At 44.2% G+C, this 18656-nt stretch overlaps 1 protein-coding gene across 6 annotated transcripts in view; it reads left to right on the top strand.

Moving 5' to 3' along the window:
* Positions 1-18656, top strand: part of LOC121580958 (catenin delta-2) — a 117330-nt gene that overhangs the window by 46304 nt on the left and 52370 nt on the right. For all 6 annotated transcript variants that reach the window (XM_041896190.2, XM_041896192.2, XM_041896191.2 and 3 more), the window contains 5 exons: positions 12801-12835; positions 13875-13991; positions 16453-16598; positions 16777-17323; positions 18408-18551. In XM_041896190.2, coding sequence (XP_041752124.1) covers positions 12801-12835; positions 13875-13991; positions 16453-16598; positions 16777-17323; positions 18408-18551 — 989 coding nt within the window. The remainder of the gene's footprint in view (positions 1-12800; positions 12836-13874; positions 13992-16452; positions 16599-16776; positions 17324-18407; positions 18552-18656) is intronic.

An 18656-nucleotide genomic window follows, 5' to 3' on the forward strand; every position in this document is an offset into this window, starting at 1 on the left:
CTCTCTCTTTCTGTCTCTTTCTCTATCTCCATCTCCCCTACTCTCTCGCCATCCATTGACTCTGTTTATTCTCCTAACAAAGCCGTCACCTGCATTCTAAATGACAGAATCTGGTACGATCCGTAAGGTCTTCCTTATTGATCTAAAAAAGTGACAAGGTTAAAGACTTCTTGCACTTGAAGGCAATGGAATGGATGCCTGGAGTAATAAGCACTTGAAACCCCCCTCCTTGCTCCCCCCCCCCTTCCCTCTCCCGTCTGCTGTGTACCCTGGAGTGCCTCAGACAGACCCTGTCTGATTGTAAAGGATATTAGGCTTATTAAGGGTGTCTGGGCAACGGAATGACTCATACTAACTGCCTTCCCTGTACAGTAGGGGAAGACAGGGCGTAATGATTCGCCGGCCAATCCGTCATGCCTAAGCAGTGATAAAAGCTTCCAAGCTGATGGTCAAGGCTCTGGATGAATGAATCTGTCTTAACTCTGTAGACTTGAGCCCGGCCTTGCTGAAGGAAATACTCTAGATCCAGCTTCCAGCGGAACATTACACTTAACCCTGAGACTAGAACATTCAGGCTGACACGCCAGCTGGATCTGGCCAACACAAGACAGAAAGAGAAGAAGTTGGGTTGGGTGATTATTTTCACATGGGTGATTGTTTTTCACATGTGAACTTGCAATTCCACATGTGAAAGTTTTTAACATGTGAAACCGCACATTTCACATGTGAAACTGCAATTCACATATGCGAGGTGATTTTTTAAAATTCTCCTCACATGTGAAAAGATGGTGTTAACATGTGAACTCTAAATATAATACATATGGTTATAAATATGGTTTCCCATGTGAAATTTAAGCTCAATGTGAAAACAGCTATTTTGACATGTTTTTTTTTGTAAGGGTGCAGTGTGAATTAGAATGGAAAGTGTGATCGAGACCTGCCATCTTGGATCTGATTCTCTCACTGAGCCGTCCTAAATATATCTCTGGATGTCTGCCACTCAATAATATAGCTTGGCCTGCGCTCATCACGACTGATAACGAATATGGCAGAGATCTCTTAATGAAGCAAAGATCTCCAGTCCAAAACCATTTGACAGCTTAGCGTCCATCCGTGTGTCTGCCAGAGACTGTTCCTCTCTGCCCGGGTGCCAGTGGTCTGTCTCTGTCACACCCAGAGCCAGTCAAGTGGAATGGTGGTGGCTCAGTAGGATGAGGCTGCAACAGAGCTAATCTCATGGTGAGAACCAACATGGCTCCTCTCGTCTGATTCAGTCTCAGTTCTTCTTGGACCATTATAACAAAGAAGGTCCAATTTGGCAGGAAATGAATTCAATTTCCCCAATTTAAAGGTTCCCCAGAGACAATTTGGTCGTACCTCCTAGTTTTCGTCATATAGGGCCTCTAATCAGCACACTACTCCTCATTGAGAGTTATAAATGGCGGTGCCTGGTGTATGTGGCATAGACACATAGGCAGAGTCCTCAGGTCTCAAAACTAATTGGCCAGAGACACCTGGGCGCGCTGACAATTACAGTAGGTGTCTTCAGTGCTAACATTAGGATAATAGAAACTCCCTCAACCTGACAGCGGAATCAAACAGCAGGAACACAGACGGCTCCCTAACAAAGGAACGTGATTTATTCAAACTAATTAAGGGAGACCAATTGCAGAAATCCAATTTTAGTGAAAATAGTCAAACTTCCACAGAGGAATACACCATTATGCTATATCCAAAAACTCATAATGCCTAAGACAGACCATGTGTGTTTCTGAGCCATGGGCGAGGCTACTGTAGCATCTAGGCTATTACCATCAATATGTACATTGTCCAAAGCCTGGACTATGTGCTTCATAAAACCTATTACTGACAATAGACCCAGTCGGTATTAGATAGAACGTCGCAACCCTTCCCACTTGTGGGGAAAACAACCTACGGTTACCTAGGTTACCCCATTGGCTCACAGCAAAATGTGACCTTTTTGAAACACAATTTTCTTGTTGTCTGCTTGTTTTAGTCAGTTACAAAACAACATTTAAGAAAAGTACAGTATGTCTAAAGATTACTTTTCAACATTGCCTGCTCCCTAGCTTTCTCACTACTTAGAAAAACGTAATATTGTAGGGCTTCCCTCATGCCCCTTTTCATGACGATGCTAGCAGCCACTTGAGTGACTGAGTGCTAGCTAGTTACCGACCGGAACATTAAGCTAGCCAAGACCAACAACACAAACAAACGGACTATACAGCTACAAGTAGTGAGTGGAGTTACAAACGGACTGTACTAAACAAGTTTAATGTCTTACCTGTGATTAAATGTTTTCCACACATAGCTATGTGTAACCTACTTGGACACCGCATCCCCACATTTCTCACTCTCCCACACCAAATAGCCTGAAGCCACAGGGCTCTTCTCGCAGGCTCCATTTCCCTATGTGGGAGCATTGTGAACCGTAGGTCGGGATTTTTGACCTGGCTACATGTACATTGAACAACACAGCAGCTTTTCGGCATGTTTTGTTATTTCTGTATAACAAAAAACATATGAAGAAGTTGCCTGTTTTACAATGGGGGACAATGGGAAATAATTTTTGTTTTCCCCAATTTGTGGGTCGAGTAGAATTCCTTATTATTACGTGAATACCGACTGGGACTATAGGTCGTTTTCAGTCAAACGTCACAATAAGGTGTAGCGCGTTCTATTTGCCTGCTGGGGGGCAAGGAGACCCACAGCTCCGCTAAAACAATTGACAAATGCTGTTTTCAAGGGATTGTTAAATAAATTGTAACTATTTAGTTGCAATATCATCACCTCTTGAAGAGCATAGTCAGACCTACACATTTTCGATTATTCCATTCAAAACAATTGTGCACATTTCACTCTATCATCAGAGTTATACAGCAAGTAACTGCATTCTTTTCATGATCAGTAAACATCAATTGATCATGTAATTTCAGATAAGTAGGGTAACCTCACGATATCGCTCAATATTGGCCAACATTAATTGGATATTTGAGAGATATAAAATGAAAGTGAACTAAACCTGACAAGTATGAGTGGTTTAGGTTAATTTCCCATTTTTTGTGGGCTCTGCCTGTCAAGCAGCAGAAGGGCGCATTTGCCGTGGTACTGTTAGCTGATAATGTTTACTTTGCAAGCTACCGGTAGAAACTTAGTTGGCTAAACATAGTGGTAGGTAGACCTAAGGTACTTTTTTCTCCAAACAATGTAGGCCTACCTAGTGCAGTTAGCTAACATGATCCCCTTTTCAACATTGTTTTTAAGTGTGTTTAATTACGATTGCTGCTGACAGACATTATATAGGCTACATTGATTGATGGACCACATCAAATTGGCTAGATAGCTAATAACAGATCACGTCAATATAGCTAGTTAACAAGCGAACTTTCAAGGGATAAACTAGATGACTATATCAAAATATTGTTTGATTTGCTTTCTATCTATAGTGGTGATGACAGTAGTCTGACTGACAACTTTACCAGGACGAGGACTTGCCGATGTCAAGCTCTTTCCAAAAGCCTAATCTCTGATTAAGTAAGCTAAATGATGTTGTTCGCTTAGCTAGCTACATGCCAAATGGATAGGCTACCTTCACGTATTTGAAATTACATGATCAATTGATGTTTACTGATCATGAAAAGCATGCAGTTACTTGCTGTATAACTCTGATGAGTTAAATGTGGAAGAATCTGTAATTTGAAGTTCTGACTATACTCAAAAGGTGATGATATTAAAACAAAATAGTTAAAAAATTTATTTAACAACCCCTTTGTCATGGAATCAGCCGAGGCTGCCCCTCCTCCTTGCTCGGGCAGGCTTCGGTGTTCGTCGTCCCCGGAGTACTAGCTGCCACCGATCTATGTTTCGGTGTTTGTCTAGTTTGTCCTGATTGTTTTCACCTGTTTCCCATTATGTTACATTGTATTCCCTTTATAACCCCCTGTCTCTCATTGGTTATTGTGTGTGATTGTTTTCCGTGAGGTCGGCAGTGTTCGGGTGTATGCGTATTTTGTTCCTCCCTGTTTGGAGGTTTTGTTTGTATTTTTATTACTGTGCTAGTAAAGTTTGTCTGCCAGTAGCTTGGTGTCCTGTGCTTGACTTCGCTCACAGCATACACGTCGCCCTGACACCCTTGAAAACATCACGTAGTCGTCAATTGTTTTAGCGGAGCTGGGAGTCTCTTTGTCCCACCAGCAGACAAATCGAACGTATTGTGACCTTTTATTGAAAACAACCTATATCCGAAGCCTGTGGGAATTACTGTTTTGTTGTTTTCAGACTATGTTGAAATACAACATTGAGCACCTATTCAGAGAGAGAGGGTGTGTCCCAAATGGCTCCTTGTTCCCTATATAGTACACTACCCTGTCAAAGGTAGTGCACTACAGAGGGAATAGGGTGCTATTTGGGATACAGAAGAGTGTTCTATCTGCGCAGGTAACAAGTAATTAAGGGTCACCATGGCGATCCAAGGACATGCCTGGCTTCTTTCCTTCCTTCCTCACAGGAACTGCCTGGCGAACCTTCACCGTAACGAAGCTTCCCACTTCCTTGACTCAGCAGATTTCCCCCAGTTGATCTGTTTCTCCTGGGATTTAAATGAGGGAGAATTCATTTCCATCAGGGCTGTTTACCTCTTCTCACAGTCACAGACCCTAGCTTCTCACTCTAGTGTATTTCAATGCACTACTGCACACTAGGGATATAGTCCCCATTGTGCCCAGCCCTGATAAAATATATTATCCAAGATGAGGAAAAAAATTATAAATGCATTATAATTGGATTCCAAATGTGTTTATTGAACGGATAAAATGACCGAATTTCTATCCTCCATCTCTGGCTTTATTCACTGTGGCTAAGCCGTTCTCTGTTTTTAACCTCTCTCTCTCTCTCTCTCTCTCTCTCTCTCCCGCTCTCTCTTTCTCTCTCTCGTGCTATGGGAGGTATGATGAGCATGATCGCTTGCTCGCCCGCTCTTGTAATGGACGCTGGGGGTGTCTCAGCTCTTTTAGTGAATGACTACCTTTGGGATGTACTCATTTGTACCATCTCATGGAATCCCTCTCATCATGACACTGACACCACCAGTGCAGTGCAGCACCCTCTGAGTGGATACTACACTGAGTGGGCGGATGTAAGTGATGAGGTAAAACCATACCCCTCTCTCAAGCATCTTAACGACCCTCTTTTAGTCTAGCTCTCACTGTTGGCAACATACTCTCTGTTCAAATGAGAGGGGCGGCCACACCTGCAGAAATAGATATCCTAACAATTTAGTTAAACACAATAATATGTGTTTAGCTACTCTGCTATTTATATTTAAGCACATAATGTTGAACTCTTTGCCCACTGCCACCATTAGATGTTACTAGGACAAAGTAGTCTTCCACACATGCTATCCTACAGTATTACAAGGTAGGCTGTCAGACAGGTACTATGCCTTTTTATAGAATAGAGTGGGGGACTACTTTGTACTAGATTTGTTATCTCTCCGCTCTCCAGTCAGTGAGTAGCTCCATTACTGCATATTAGGGCGTCCTCCTCTGCCTGTCCTCTGTGTGGACCTGCCACTGTGACCCCTAGCAGTGTGTGGCCCTGCTCAGGCCGTGATCTCTTCTGGTCTCCTCTGGTCTCTCCTTTCACATTCATCTGTAGAGAACAATGGATTGCTCCCTGCATATTCTTCACACTGTCACAACCTCTCACACATCATAAGGGGGCAGTGGTTGGGAATGGGAATACTACTCATCCTCCCTCCTCAGACCCATTTGAATGAATGATTGATCAAGATCTGCATTGGAGGAGTGTGAGTTGCGGTATCTAAATGCCACACGGGACACGAGGCACATTGCAATATTGATGCTTTCATCTGTACAGTATTTGCACAGAAAAAATAGGAACGCTTCTGATGAGCTCTCATGCCATGCATGATGTGAATGCAATGCATTGTCGTGACGTGACTTACTTTAATGTATGACTGTTATTTATCGAATCACCTAACTATGTTTAATTGTCACTCGATTAAATTAATCATGTAACAATTAACTCATTAGGAATTTGGGGCACCACAGAAGAAGTTGTTTAATGAGTTACCATCTCCCGAATTAAACTCTTAGAATATATATATAGGTTATATATCGATAACAGTCACTTATCAAATAATTACCTCTTATCAGTCTCATTCTGAACGTCGCATAATCCTTGAACCTGCAAGAACCCTAACCTTATTGATGAATCAGCAATACACAGATTGGCTTAATTATTTATTTACTAACTAACTAAATAATAACACAATACAAACACACATAGGTTATTGATTACTAACGTAATAAAATGAAACAGGTCCCTAGTGGACTGGACTAACATTAGCATGAATGCTTGGGTAGTGGAGGGGTCAGAATGGAAGGGAGAGACAGAGATTCAAACTATCGTAGTTACTTTGGAAACTGCACTCACAGTAATCATAATACTTATGCACCCTAATAATCGCTCATTCGGATTAGAAATGCAACATGTATTTACTGTCCTCGATAGTTGAGTTGATGATGTAGGACTCTGGTTTTCCCACCAGAGATCTCAATGTCCTTGGTAGAGTTTCTGGTCGTAGTGGTGGTTAGAATGGATACTTCAGATGTACCAGAGGTTGTCTGAGAGGGATTGTCCTCTCCTCTCGTGTCTTTAGTGAAAGTTGTCTAGACGACTATACATGCCAGCTGCAGACTGAAATGATAAGGTCTAGTGCATTGTCTTCTTCTTCACCCCCTGTAGAGGTTGAGAGTTTCAGAGTTTCTCCATTTCAAACGTGTGGACTAATGTCTCACGTTTTCTGGTCTTGTAGAAATTCAACCATTTGCAACGTTTAGCTCATGCTTCACGTCTGCTGGACTTGTAGAGTGTCAACCATTTTAAGCCGTGGGGCTTACTGGTCTAGTAGAAATTCAACCATTTGCAACGTTTGGCTCACGCGTCACGTCTGCTGGTCTGTAGAGTTTCAACCATTTTAAGCCATGGGGCTTACTGGTCTGGTAGAAATTCAACCATTTGCAACGTTTAGCTCACGCTTCACGTCTGCTGGTCTTCCTTTGGTAATGGAGTTGTAGTTTTAAATCATTTTGCAACGTTTAGCTCACGCTTCACATCTGCTGGTCTGAGGTGAATTTCATCACGAGGCTTTTTATGCACTCGGGGTAAAAGGGTGTTCCATCATGTTTGTGCTCATCTGGGCGTGGCCACTGACTGAGAACAAATCAATATGGAAAACAATCATCTCATATAGAATGCTAAAATCACATTGTTATCTTCACAAAAGTATTATTATACTTAATCATTCGTTTTATACAATAATTAGATGCAAATCTCATAACTGGGAAGTGTAGCCCCCCAGAGGTACAGTTACGTTGTTCCACTGTCTTTAATGACATCACAACATAGTAACGAATTTGACATGATTGTTCTTTAAGTCCCCACCAACCATTTCCCACATTCTTTTAAGTAAGAATATTGTTTCATTATCCACTTTTGGATGTTGGAGTCTTGGCGTGAAGACTTCCTTTGTTAACAAAGGGGTCCTTTCTCCCAATACTTCATGGCAAGGAAGAGAAAGTCTGCATGGTATTTTACGACCGGTCATAAAACTGGCCCCCAGGAGAGGGGGTGTTCAAACCTTTGCCTAACCGGCATGTTTGATCCTAACCCATGAGGGCAAGTCATGACAGCATTCCCTCACATGCATGTTGTGGGAGAGAGGGTTTGTACTGGGAAAGTGTTGTTCAATGTTCCTTCACTGTACTGTATATTCAGTGAGGGGAAGGGAGGGAGTTGTAGAGAAAGAGCAGGCTCTTTGGAGTAGAGGAGTGCAGGAGCAGGGCTCCATTGGGGCTCCCTTGCAAAAGAGTCTCAATGGTGACTCCCTGTTAAAATAGAAGTCAAATAGCTAGGCCTACAGGCCAGGGATGATGAAACAGGAGAGTGTTCTGCTGCCCTGCTGCCGCGCTGCATAACCTCCTCCGGTTGTTTAAGCCATTGCTTACAGTTCTATCTTTAACTGCTCTAACACTGAACTCAACCTTACACTTCCTGTCCTCAGTTTACAGTGCTGCTCTCAGCACTAACATTCCAATATCCACACACACACGCATGCATACACACACACACACACACACACACACACACACACACACACACACACACACACACACACACACACACACACACACACACCAGCTCTACACTTTGCTACTATAATAATAGCTTATCTACAGTATGTATATTTTCTTAATTACCACCAACATAATTATATGAGAGAGGGTTGATATTAACGATCTCATCATGGGAATGTAACTGGGCCTTCGATTGTCTCTCAATATCCAGCACATCTCCATAAAAGCAGTGTGATTAACGGTGATTAACTGATAGAATATAGACAGTGACCTGCAGCTGCAGCACCAGTTAATCACACCATCAATTACGCTCTCTTTTATAGTTAATTATCCAGACAGATTGGATTGATTGTGTAGTAGTAAATCAATATGAGAAACTGTTTTGAGCTAAAGTTCAATTAGCTATTTAAAGATAGACTTTAACCTGCCGTTTGCACACAGAGGGTAGAAAGATTGTGGAATAAAGAACGTTAGATGCAACAGATCTTGGATGAAAGTGGGTTGTTATAGCTTCTATTTCTGTCGAGTCATGTCTCAGTAAAGCCTAGTAGTTTTTGAGCTTGTAGACTGAGATGTAGGCCTGCAGGTATGTCACAGTAACCAACATGAAGTTCAAAAATGTGTGGGAAACTATTGAGGCAAACACAGGAGTGAGATGGGAGGTACTGGTTATTATCAGCCATCCTTTCAGACAAGCAGAGTGTCTCTGCCATCCTTTCAGACAAGCAGAGTGTCTCTGTGAGAGGCCACTCAAGCCCAAAACACTGTCCCTCTCCTCTCTTCCTCCCCTGCCCTGTGCCGGTGCGGTTCTGTGTGTGTGTATAGTTCAATAAAGAGGGCGTGATGAATGAGCACTCGCGGCCGATGCAGAGCCCCTATTAACATATGGCATTTGTTTTCTCTGGCAATTCGTCACCGCAGTGTAAACAGAGAGAGCCTCACAATATGAATCCTCACACACTCTGCGGAGGAGAAATCAATGGGATGATATAGCAGCTGCTACTTGGCCAAAGGGCGGGTGAATGACCATTTAGCCTGGTGATAACAGTGGCGGCTGAGCTCTGATGCAGCTAGCGTCGGGCTTGCCATCGCTGTGATACTCTCACATTGATTAAGGGACGGAGGAGCAGCAGAGCTCAATACCCCTCTCAAGCTCCCATTTCCAGTGAATCCATAGTTATTATGATTTTTGTTTGTGTGCTCCAGATCAGAGATAATCTCCCATCGATCCCAGTGTGGTTATCTGACATTATAGTCCATATATGAGTAGGTTGACATTTATTGGGATGAATCTTGTCCAGGAGGCAGAGCCTTTTGCCAGTGGCAAAGTCAAAATTGTCTATCTATGCATGAAAACAAAAATGTGCTTTTTGGTTTTAATTTAAAGTTAGGATTAGGCATAAGGTTACAGTGTGGTTAGTGTTACAATTAGGGTTAGGTTTAAAATCAGATTTTGTGGCTGTGCTAGTTAGTGACTACCCTGCAAAGCTGCCTCCAGTACATGAGTCATCCCAATACATTTACATTTACATTTTTAGTCATAAAATAAATGCCAACCTGCTCCAAATGACGGCCCCGGTTTAGCGACTACATCAACATATCGGCCCATGAAAATGATTAAGGCTGCTGGCTGGTAGTCCAACCGGCCACAGGATGGCACTATTATTTATTTTACGTCGTTTGTCATCTTACGTCCTACTTTAATGTATTCAGCCGGTAATACACTCGTGTCCCCCATGGACCGGCTCATACATAAAACATTCTCAATTCTGGCTGCAAAGGTGTCAGTTTCCTCCTTAACTCGATTTGATGGCGGTGGGGGGGGGGAAACTGGGAAGATATGCATACTGTCTTACTTAAACACAATTTTCCACCACCATTTTTGGATGTTGCATACCACGTGAGTCTGTTTAACCCTGGCTGAAGGCATACCGCAACATTAGCCACCCTATCATGGTGGTGGAGAATTGTGTTTTATTAAGACAGTACGCATATTTTCTTGTTTTCTTACCACTGACGAGCTATTAAATAGAGTTTAGGAGGAAACTGACTTTGCAGCCTGAATGGAGGATGTTTTATGTACGAGCCGGTCCATGGGGGACACAAGTGTATTACTGACTGGGCTGACTGCGTCAACACCTAGAGGTAATACGACATCAGGAATAACTACACCCTCTAGGAGTCTCTGCGCTAGCTGGCTTGCTGAAGAAGCACTCTCTGCACATCAAATCAAATCAAATTGTATTAGTCACATACACATATTTAGCAGATGTTATTGCGGGTGTAGCGAAATGCTTGTGTTCCTAGCGCCAACAGTGCAGTAGTATCTAACAATTCACAAAAATACACACAAATCTAAAAGTAAAAGAATGGAATTAAGAAATATATAAATATTAGGACGAATAATGTCGGAGTGGCATTGAACAAAATACAGTAGAATATAAGACAGTATATACATATGAGATGAGTAAAGCAGTATGTAAACATTATTAAAGTGACTAGTGTTCCATTATTAAAGTGGCCAGTGATTCCGTGTCTATGTATATAGGGCAGCAGCCTCTAAGGTGCAGGATTGAGTAACCGGGTGGTAGCCGGCTAGGGATGGCTATTTAACAGTCTGATGGCCTTGAGATAGAAGCTGTTTTTCAGTCTCTCGGTCCCAGCTTTGATGCACCTGTACTGACCTCACCTTCTGGATGATAGCGGGGTGAACAGGCTGTGGCTCGGGTGGTTGCTGTCCTTGATGATCTTTTTGGCCTTCCTGTGACATCGGGTGCTGTATGTGTCCTGGAGGGCAGGCAGTGTGCCCCCAGTGATGCATTGGGCAGACCGCACCACCCTCTGCCGTACCAGGTGGTGATACAGCCCGACAGGATGCTCTCAATTGTGCATCTGTAAAAGTTTGTGAGGGTCTTAGGGGCCAAGCTGAATTTCTTCAGCCTCCTGAGGTTGAAGAGGTGCTGTTGCGCCTTCTTCACCATACTTTCTGTGTGGCCCTCACCTCCTCCCTGTAGGCTGTCTCGTCATTGTTGGTAATCAGGCCTACTACTGTTGTGTCGTCTGCAAACTTGATGATTGAGTTGGAGGCATGCGTGGCCATGCAGTCATGGGTGAACAGGGAGTACAGGAGAGGGCTGAGCACGCACCCTTGTGGGTGGACGTGTTGTTTCCTAACTTCACCACCTGGGGGCAGCCCATCAGGAAGTCCAGGAACCAGTTGCACAGGGCGGGGTTCAGACCCAGGGCCCCGAGCTTAATAATAATAATAATATGCCATTTAGCAGACGCTTTTATCCAAAGCGACTTACAGTCATGCGTGCATAATTTTTTTTGTGTATGGGTGGTCCCGGGGATCGAACCCACTACCCTGGCGTTACAAGCGCCGTGCTCTACCAGCTGAGCTACAGAGGACCATGATGAGCTTGGTGTTGAAGGCTGAGCTATAGTCAATGAACAACATTCTTACATAGGTATTCCTGTTGTCCAGATGGGATAGGGCAGTGTGCAGTGCGATGGCGATTGCATCGTCTGTGGATCTATTAGTGCGGTAAGCAAATTGAAGTGGGTCTAGGGTGTCAGGTAAGGTAGAGGTGATATGATCCTTAATTAGCCTCTCAAAGCACTTCATGAAGACAGAAGTGAGTGCTACATCTCTGCTCTGATGAGAGGGCAGCCAGTTTATTTCTCAGTGTGGAGCCATTTTTCAAATGAGAAAAGGCATCCACTCATGTAGAATTAGAAATATAGCCTACATAAAATGAAGCACCCCAGTTTGTAACCTCAAAATGCTGGCAGAATCATTACAGACAATACTGAAGGTCTCCATAAACAGCAGTGAGTTGCATTTCATTGTTATGTGTTAATTGTGTCTTGTGTGACCTTGCCTTGCTCCTGTAGGTGGTGTTTTCATGGCTACATTGTTAATTTGTGTCACCCTCTCCATGGCCCATGGGAAGAGGGGCAGCAGAGGGACACAGTACCTTTTGATGAAGTGTTGGGGGAGGGGAGGGGTGGGTGGCTATGAGGGAAAAGAAGAGGAGGGTGGCGTGGTCGGCTATGGGGGAGAGGAGAGAGTTGGGGGCAGTGGCGGCTCTGAAAGCTTGTCCTCCCAAGACCACGTGTCTCTCTAGGTGGTGTGTTGTGTACCCCACTCCCCTCCCTCCTGGAGGGAGACCCCGTTCAGGCTTAGTGCTGCACTGGCTGGCTGGGCTACTCTGACAGAATACACCATGTTGACCAGACTAAAGGAGGAAGGGATCCCTGCAGTCAGCCCAACTCCTAGTAAACTCTGCTCTGCTCTGCTCTACAGTACTGTAACCTAGTCATGCCACACAGACGTACAGACTGGGGACAGAGCCAAGTGTTACTGTAGCAGCATCTCATCCAAACCTTATCCTCCCTCTCTGTCTCTAAACAGGGAATTATCATTGCGAGGTACACATATATTACAGTTACTGTGAGTTCATGTGGATGTGTACAGAATTCATGGAGAATAAAATAGATGAAAATGTCCCAGTCACCAGGTAATGCTCAAGGCTGGGCCATTAGGATGCTACGGCAGAGGAAGATGGTTTGCTGTTTTTCTATTCTGACCATGCTCTGTTTCTTTCTCTCTTTCAGTTCAGCGGATGAGAAGTTTCGCTGGAATAACCAAGGTATGTACATTTGACATCCAATGCATCTGGTTTTGTGTTATGTGATAGAGCATGTGACAACCTCAGTTGAATTGTGTACATTGTAAGGATAGGTGTATCTTGAGAGTAGAGTGGAGTGGACCATGCCTAGCTCCTAGGTCCGGACAGCTGTCATCATTTGTCAGATAGACACAGCTCTGTTGCTGTTCTGTCTTGTCAGTCCGGTGTGAAATTTGCACATCTACTTGAGACTATATTGATGGGCTTAGAGCAAAGTATGAACAACAGAACACACCCTTGTCTTCTAAAGTATCAAACACAGGTAGTCTAGGATTTGATGATTGAAGCGGCGGCAGGTAGCGTACTGGTTAAGAGCGTTGTGCCAGTAACTGAAAGGTCGCTGGTTCTAATCCCCGAGCTGACTAGGTGAAAAATCTATTGATGTGCCGTTGAGCAAGGCACTTAACCCTAATTGCTCCTGTAAGTCGCTCTGGATAAGAGTGTCTGCTAACTGACTAAAATGTCAAAGATTTATGACTGCAAGTCATGTTCAGGATTCTGCTTCTCCTAAGTCATCGACTCTGGGAAAGTTCCACTGATGGATATGTTTTTGATGAGTTTAGAAAAATGTTGCACAAACAGAATTATCCCTGAGTTAAAACACCAGTAATCATCATTATGACTCTAATAGGGTAGAGGACTAAGTGTCTGCTGCCAGTAGCCTCAGCCTTAGATGAGAGATTAATCCTGATCTTAAACCTCTTGTGTAAGGCCTTATCCCTTGCCACTGTTTGCCATACTGATGACACTAGACAGAGGACAAGTATGTCAGTTACTGTAGGTAAGAACAAACAGATAGACAAGGAGAAGGTACGGCACGGCAGAGACAGATTTCAGTGTATAGTGAAGTTACAGAGCTTTTGGCTTACCTAGCATGGTCACTACCACTTGGCCATCAGAGTGTGTCTGTAGTAAACTCTAGCCTTTTGTAAACTTGGGAGTATTTTTAAGGTAACTGAACACTAATCCTGCTTCTCTATTCATTGCTGTGTCTCCACAGACGGACAGAAGGACATTGAGGAAGAACTGACGACCGGCTTGGAGCTGGTGGACTCCTGCATTAGGTCACTCCAGGAATCTGGGATCCTTGACTCCCAGGAATTCTCCACAGGCGACAGTAAGGACGCTCCTTACCTTGTGCAGTGCAAATTATTTTTTGAACTGCTTTTAGATATATTGTTTAGTACCTTTTTAAAAAGCGTTGTAAAATTATTTGATTTCAAAGTTTAATTACATTGTATCCTTACTATAGATAACATATTTTCGAATTCACAAATTCACTAAAAATAGACAAATAGCTTGACGTGCAAAATGAAAGCTAAGTTCACTGCAACACTTTTTCAACTTAGACATTTTTAGAACTGATTATGCTTATCAATATTCAAAATAAATGTCAAGAAAAATGTCAAGAATGATCTGTACAAAATCAACCAGATACAGAAATGCTAGGTGATAGGTCTCTCTTTTGTAGAGCCCTGAGTGATGTCAATGACTGTGAATGTTTCAATCAGAAACTAGATACCGCAGGTGTTTGAGTCTCTTATCACCTCTGCGTTCTGTATTCAAAACAGTTGTTTTCCTTTTTCTACCAGTCCCAAATGCCCTCACTTCATTTGATCCAAGCGATGATCTTCATCTTTCTACTAAGAGTCACTTTCTACTAAGAGTCACTGAGAGAGGGTTATCTTTCAGGATAGATTCAGCATATGTCAAGGGTTTGATATGGAAATGATGTCTCGCCGAGGTGTCAGCGGCTTCCTTTGAGCATAACAGAGAACACGTGTACGAGGAATACAGTTTCAAATCAGCCACTACAAAAGCAACCGCGTTCATATTCAATCTGCTGAAAAGAGCAGCGAGTTTTGGGGCTAGAAAGGTAGACAATTTTCAGATAGTACTAGTAGGCTTTATGCCCAGTGTGTGTGTATGTTTGTGTGTGTGTGTGTGTGATGCGCACTTGTGTGTGTGTGTTTTGCGCACGTCTGTGTGTGTACGTACGTGCGTGTGCATGCGCGCGTCTCATAGACTATGTTTGCACACCCATCTTACTCCCCTCTCGAGCAGTGAAGCTAAAAATTGCGTCTTGATGAAATATTGAAATGTGTTGATACAGAATGCAGGTCATAGACTAGATGAATAAAGGAGCCCCACCCTGAGCGATCACCATGCCAGGGATATTCCTCTGGTCTGCTGGACTACTTGGCTTTACCACACACACCACAAATGGACTCTTCTAAGAAAGCTCCTGTAATATTCACTTTCCTGCCTGAAATCCTCTCTCAAAGACTCACTACCATTGACATGATTATGTATTTAAGAAATACTCAACGACTTAAATGCTCCAATGCACGTATGTAACAGCCTGAAGTGGTTGCAGAAACATTTCTGTGGTCATTTTCATACAGCCGCTATTAGATGAATGTCACTTGTTAAACAATAGAGTCACTTATGACAACATGTTCAGTGCTAGTGACAGAGAGAAAGTCTGTGTGTATTTGCGTGCGCATGTGTGTGTGCCAGAGGCAGTTATTGGGCACAAATTGCCAGTGACTCCACGCGAATGTCAAAATGAGGTCGGTGTTGCCAGAACAACATGGATGTGAGAGTAAAAGCAGAGGAAGGTGTGAAGGCAGTCAAGGGAGGAAGTCTTATAGATTGAGAGCAGTGTAGAGCACTGAAACAGGTCACACTGAAACATGTCACACTGAAACAGGTCACACGGAAACAGGTTCACAGCATTTTACTTAGTGACACGCACTGCACTCACAGCTATATTGCAGAAAATAGTATACTACTATACTGTAGTGTAGAGTAAATTTGATTTGTTTTTGTGTGTGCACTAATTTTATTACAACTCTTTTGCTCTGTGTCTTTTATATAAAATACAATATACTGAATCCTATTGCTGATGTAATGAAAATATAGGCCTATGGAAATCAAATGCTGACGTTAGTGTTACTATTTGAATTGAAGGCTAACCTTTATTGTTGGCCTCATTCTGCACCACTTGTGCTCAGTGACTCCCAGTTCCTCCTGACCCATTATGCATGCTCTCACTCTCTCCATTTCTGGGTCAGAGAGAGAGAGAGAGAGAGAGAGAGAGAGAGAGAGAGAGAGAGAGAGAGAGAGAGAGAGAGAGAGAGAGAGAGAGAAGAGAGAGAGAGAGAGAGAGGAGAGAGGGGAGGAGGGGAGAAGAGAGAGAGAGAGAGAGAGAGAAGAGAGAGAGAGAGAGAGAGAGAGAGAGAGAGAGAGAGAGAGAGAGAGAGAGAGAGAGAGAGAGAGAGAGAGAGAGAGAGAGAGAGAGAGAGAGAGAGAGAGAGAGAGAGAGAGAGAGAGAGAGAATTTGAAAGACCCTACAGTACATCAACATTCAACTCTCAGACGTCATATGAGAGAGAGTGAAGGTGGCTATAGAGAAATAATTTGAAAGACCCTACAGTACATCAACCCTCAGACGTCATATGAGAGCAAGAGAGACTGGGAGAGAGACTGGTAAAAGAGAGGGTGGGGGATATAGAGACAGAGGGTGAGAGGTTGTCTCAATATTTCAGCTCCACTATTCTCTCTGCCCCAAACAGGACAAGGCCTGCTATCCCAGAGTGCACTACAGCTCAACAATCAGGATGGATCACTCTCTTACCCAGCCGGTTACCACAACAACCAGGCACTAGAGGCCCCGCCCCGCAGCGGCCAGGTGGGTGGGGCAGTCCACAGTTACAACCAGGTGGGTGAGACTTAGAGCCCTGGTCAAAAGTAGTGGACTAAGGAATAGAGTGCCATTTGGAACGGGCTCCTAGATTGGCTCGGTCAGTGATAATTTAGCCTCTTTGCTGTATAGTCTGGATTTCAAGATGGCATGTGATGTAGGTGTAAGATCTAAGGTTCTTTCTGTGTCTCTCCAGGTGACGTCTAGCCGTGCCGCCCAGCTGGCTGCCAGTGTAGACTCCTCCCAGTCCAGAGACAGAGAGTCGTTTGCCCAGGGCCATGGCAGCGCCTTCCACATGCCTGACGCCCCGCCCACTCCTTCCATGTACTACTCTTGCTCCACCCTGCCTGCCCAACGTGTGAGCTCCCCCCAATCCATGCAGGCCGTGGGCTCGCCCACCAAGCTTCAGCGCCTGGGCTCCGCCTCTGACATGCCCAGCTACGCTACCCTGCAGCGGGTCTCCTCACCCAAGCAGTCCCCCAGCCGGCTGGCCAAGTCCTACAGCACCAGCTCCCCCATAAACATGGTGGTTGGGTCTGCTGGGCTGTCCTCCACGTCCCCACTGCACATGGCCTCTTCAGGCAATGCCTTGGGCTCGTCTCCACTCCATCAATTCAGCTCTACCGTGGGTAACTACGCTACCCTGTCCCCCACCAAGCGCATGCAGCACTCCTCGGACCAGTACAAGATCTCCCACGAGCTGTATGCCAACGCCACCCTCGGGAGGCCTGGCAGCCTGGCAGGTGGGTTCACAGGCTCAGACAGAGAGATAATGTCTTCATACACTACCGTTCAAAGGGTTGGGGTCACTTAGAAATGTACTTGTTTTCGAAAGAAAAGCACAAAAGAAATCCATTAAAATAACATCAAATTCATCAGCAATACAGTGTAGACATTGTTAATACAGTGTAGACAGTGTAGACATTGTTAATGTTGGGCTCCCGAGTGGCGCAGCGGTCCAAGGCACTGCATCTCAGTGCTTGAGGCGTCACTACAGACCCCCTGGTTCGATTCCAGGCTGTATCACAACCGGCCGTAATTGGGAGTCCCATAGGACGGCGCACAATTGGCCCAGCGTCGTCCGGGTTTGGCCGGTGTAGGCCGTCATTGTAAATAAGAATATGTTCTTAACTGACTTGCCTAGTTAAATAAAAACAGCGCAAACTGGCTCTAACCAGAATAGAAAGAGGAGTGGGAGGCCCCGGTGCACAACTGAGCAAGAGGACAAATACATTAGAGTGTCTAGTTTGAGAAACAGGCTTGAGAAACCTTCTAGGCAAAGTTGCAAAGAAAAAGCCATATCTCAGACTGGCCAATAAAAAGAAAATATTAAACAGGGCAGTCTGAGATATGGCTTTTTCTTTGCAACTCTGCCTAGAAGGTCAGCATCCCGGAGTCGCCTCTTTACTGTTGACGTTGAGACTGGTGTTTTGCGGGGTCTATTTATTGAATCTGCCAGTTGAGGACCTGTGAGGCGCCTGTTTCTCAAACTAGACACTCTAATGTATTTGTCCTCTTGCTCAGTTGTGATATATATGTTTTCTCAAATTACTCTAAATGCTGTAGTTAATGGACTTGATAATACTAGATGTTATTAACCATGTTTGGAACACAGGAGGCTGCTGCGGGGAGGACGGCTCATAATAATGGCTAAAATGGAGTGAATGGAATGGTATTAAACACATGGAAACCATGTGTTATATACCATTCCATTTATTATGTTCCAGCCATTACTATGAGCCTGTCCTCCCCAATTAAGGTGCCGCTAGCCTCCTGTGGTTTGGAACCATGTAATGATGTTTCCTGTGTTTTTGTTGTGGTGTTCAGGATCCAGGGGCTCCTATAGCAGCCAGCACAGTCACCTGGGCTCAGAGCTGCGACCTCTCCAGTCTCCTGAGCACCACATTGACCCCATCTACGAGGACAGGGTCTACCAGAAGCCTTCTCTTAGGAGTCTCAATCAGAACCAGGGTGAGTCAGACGGTCCAGAGCCCCTGCCCTGCTGCACTGGGCATCCCCTTATATTTTACTAGGCTTTTGTCGGACTCACCCACTTCTTTTGACCAACTAAATGTT

Source organism: Coregonus clupeaformis, chromosome 14, assembly GCF_020615455.1.
Source record: "Coregonus clupeaformis isolate EN_2021a chromosome 14, ASM2061545v1, whole genome shotgun sequence".
NCBI classification, from domain to species: Eukaryota; Metazoa; Chordata; class Actinopteri; order Salmoniformes; family Salmonidae; genus Coregonus; species Coregonus clupeaformis.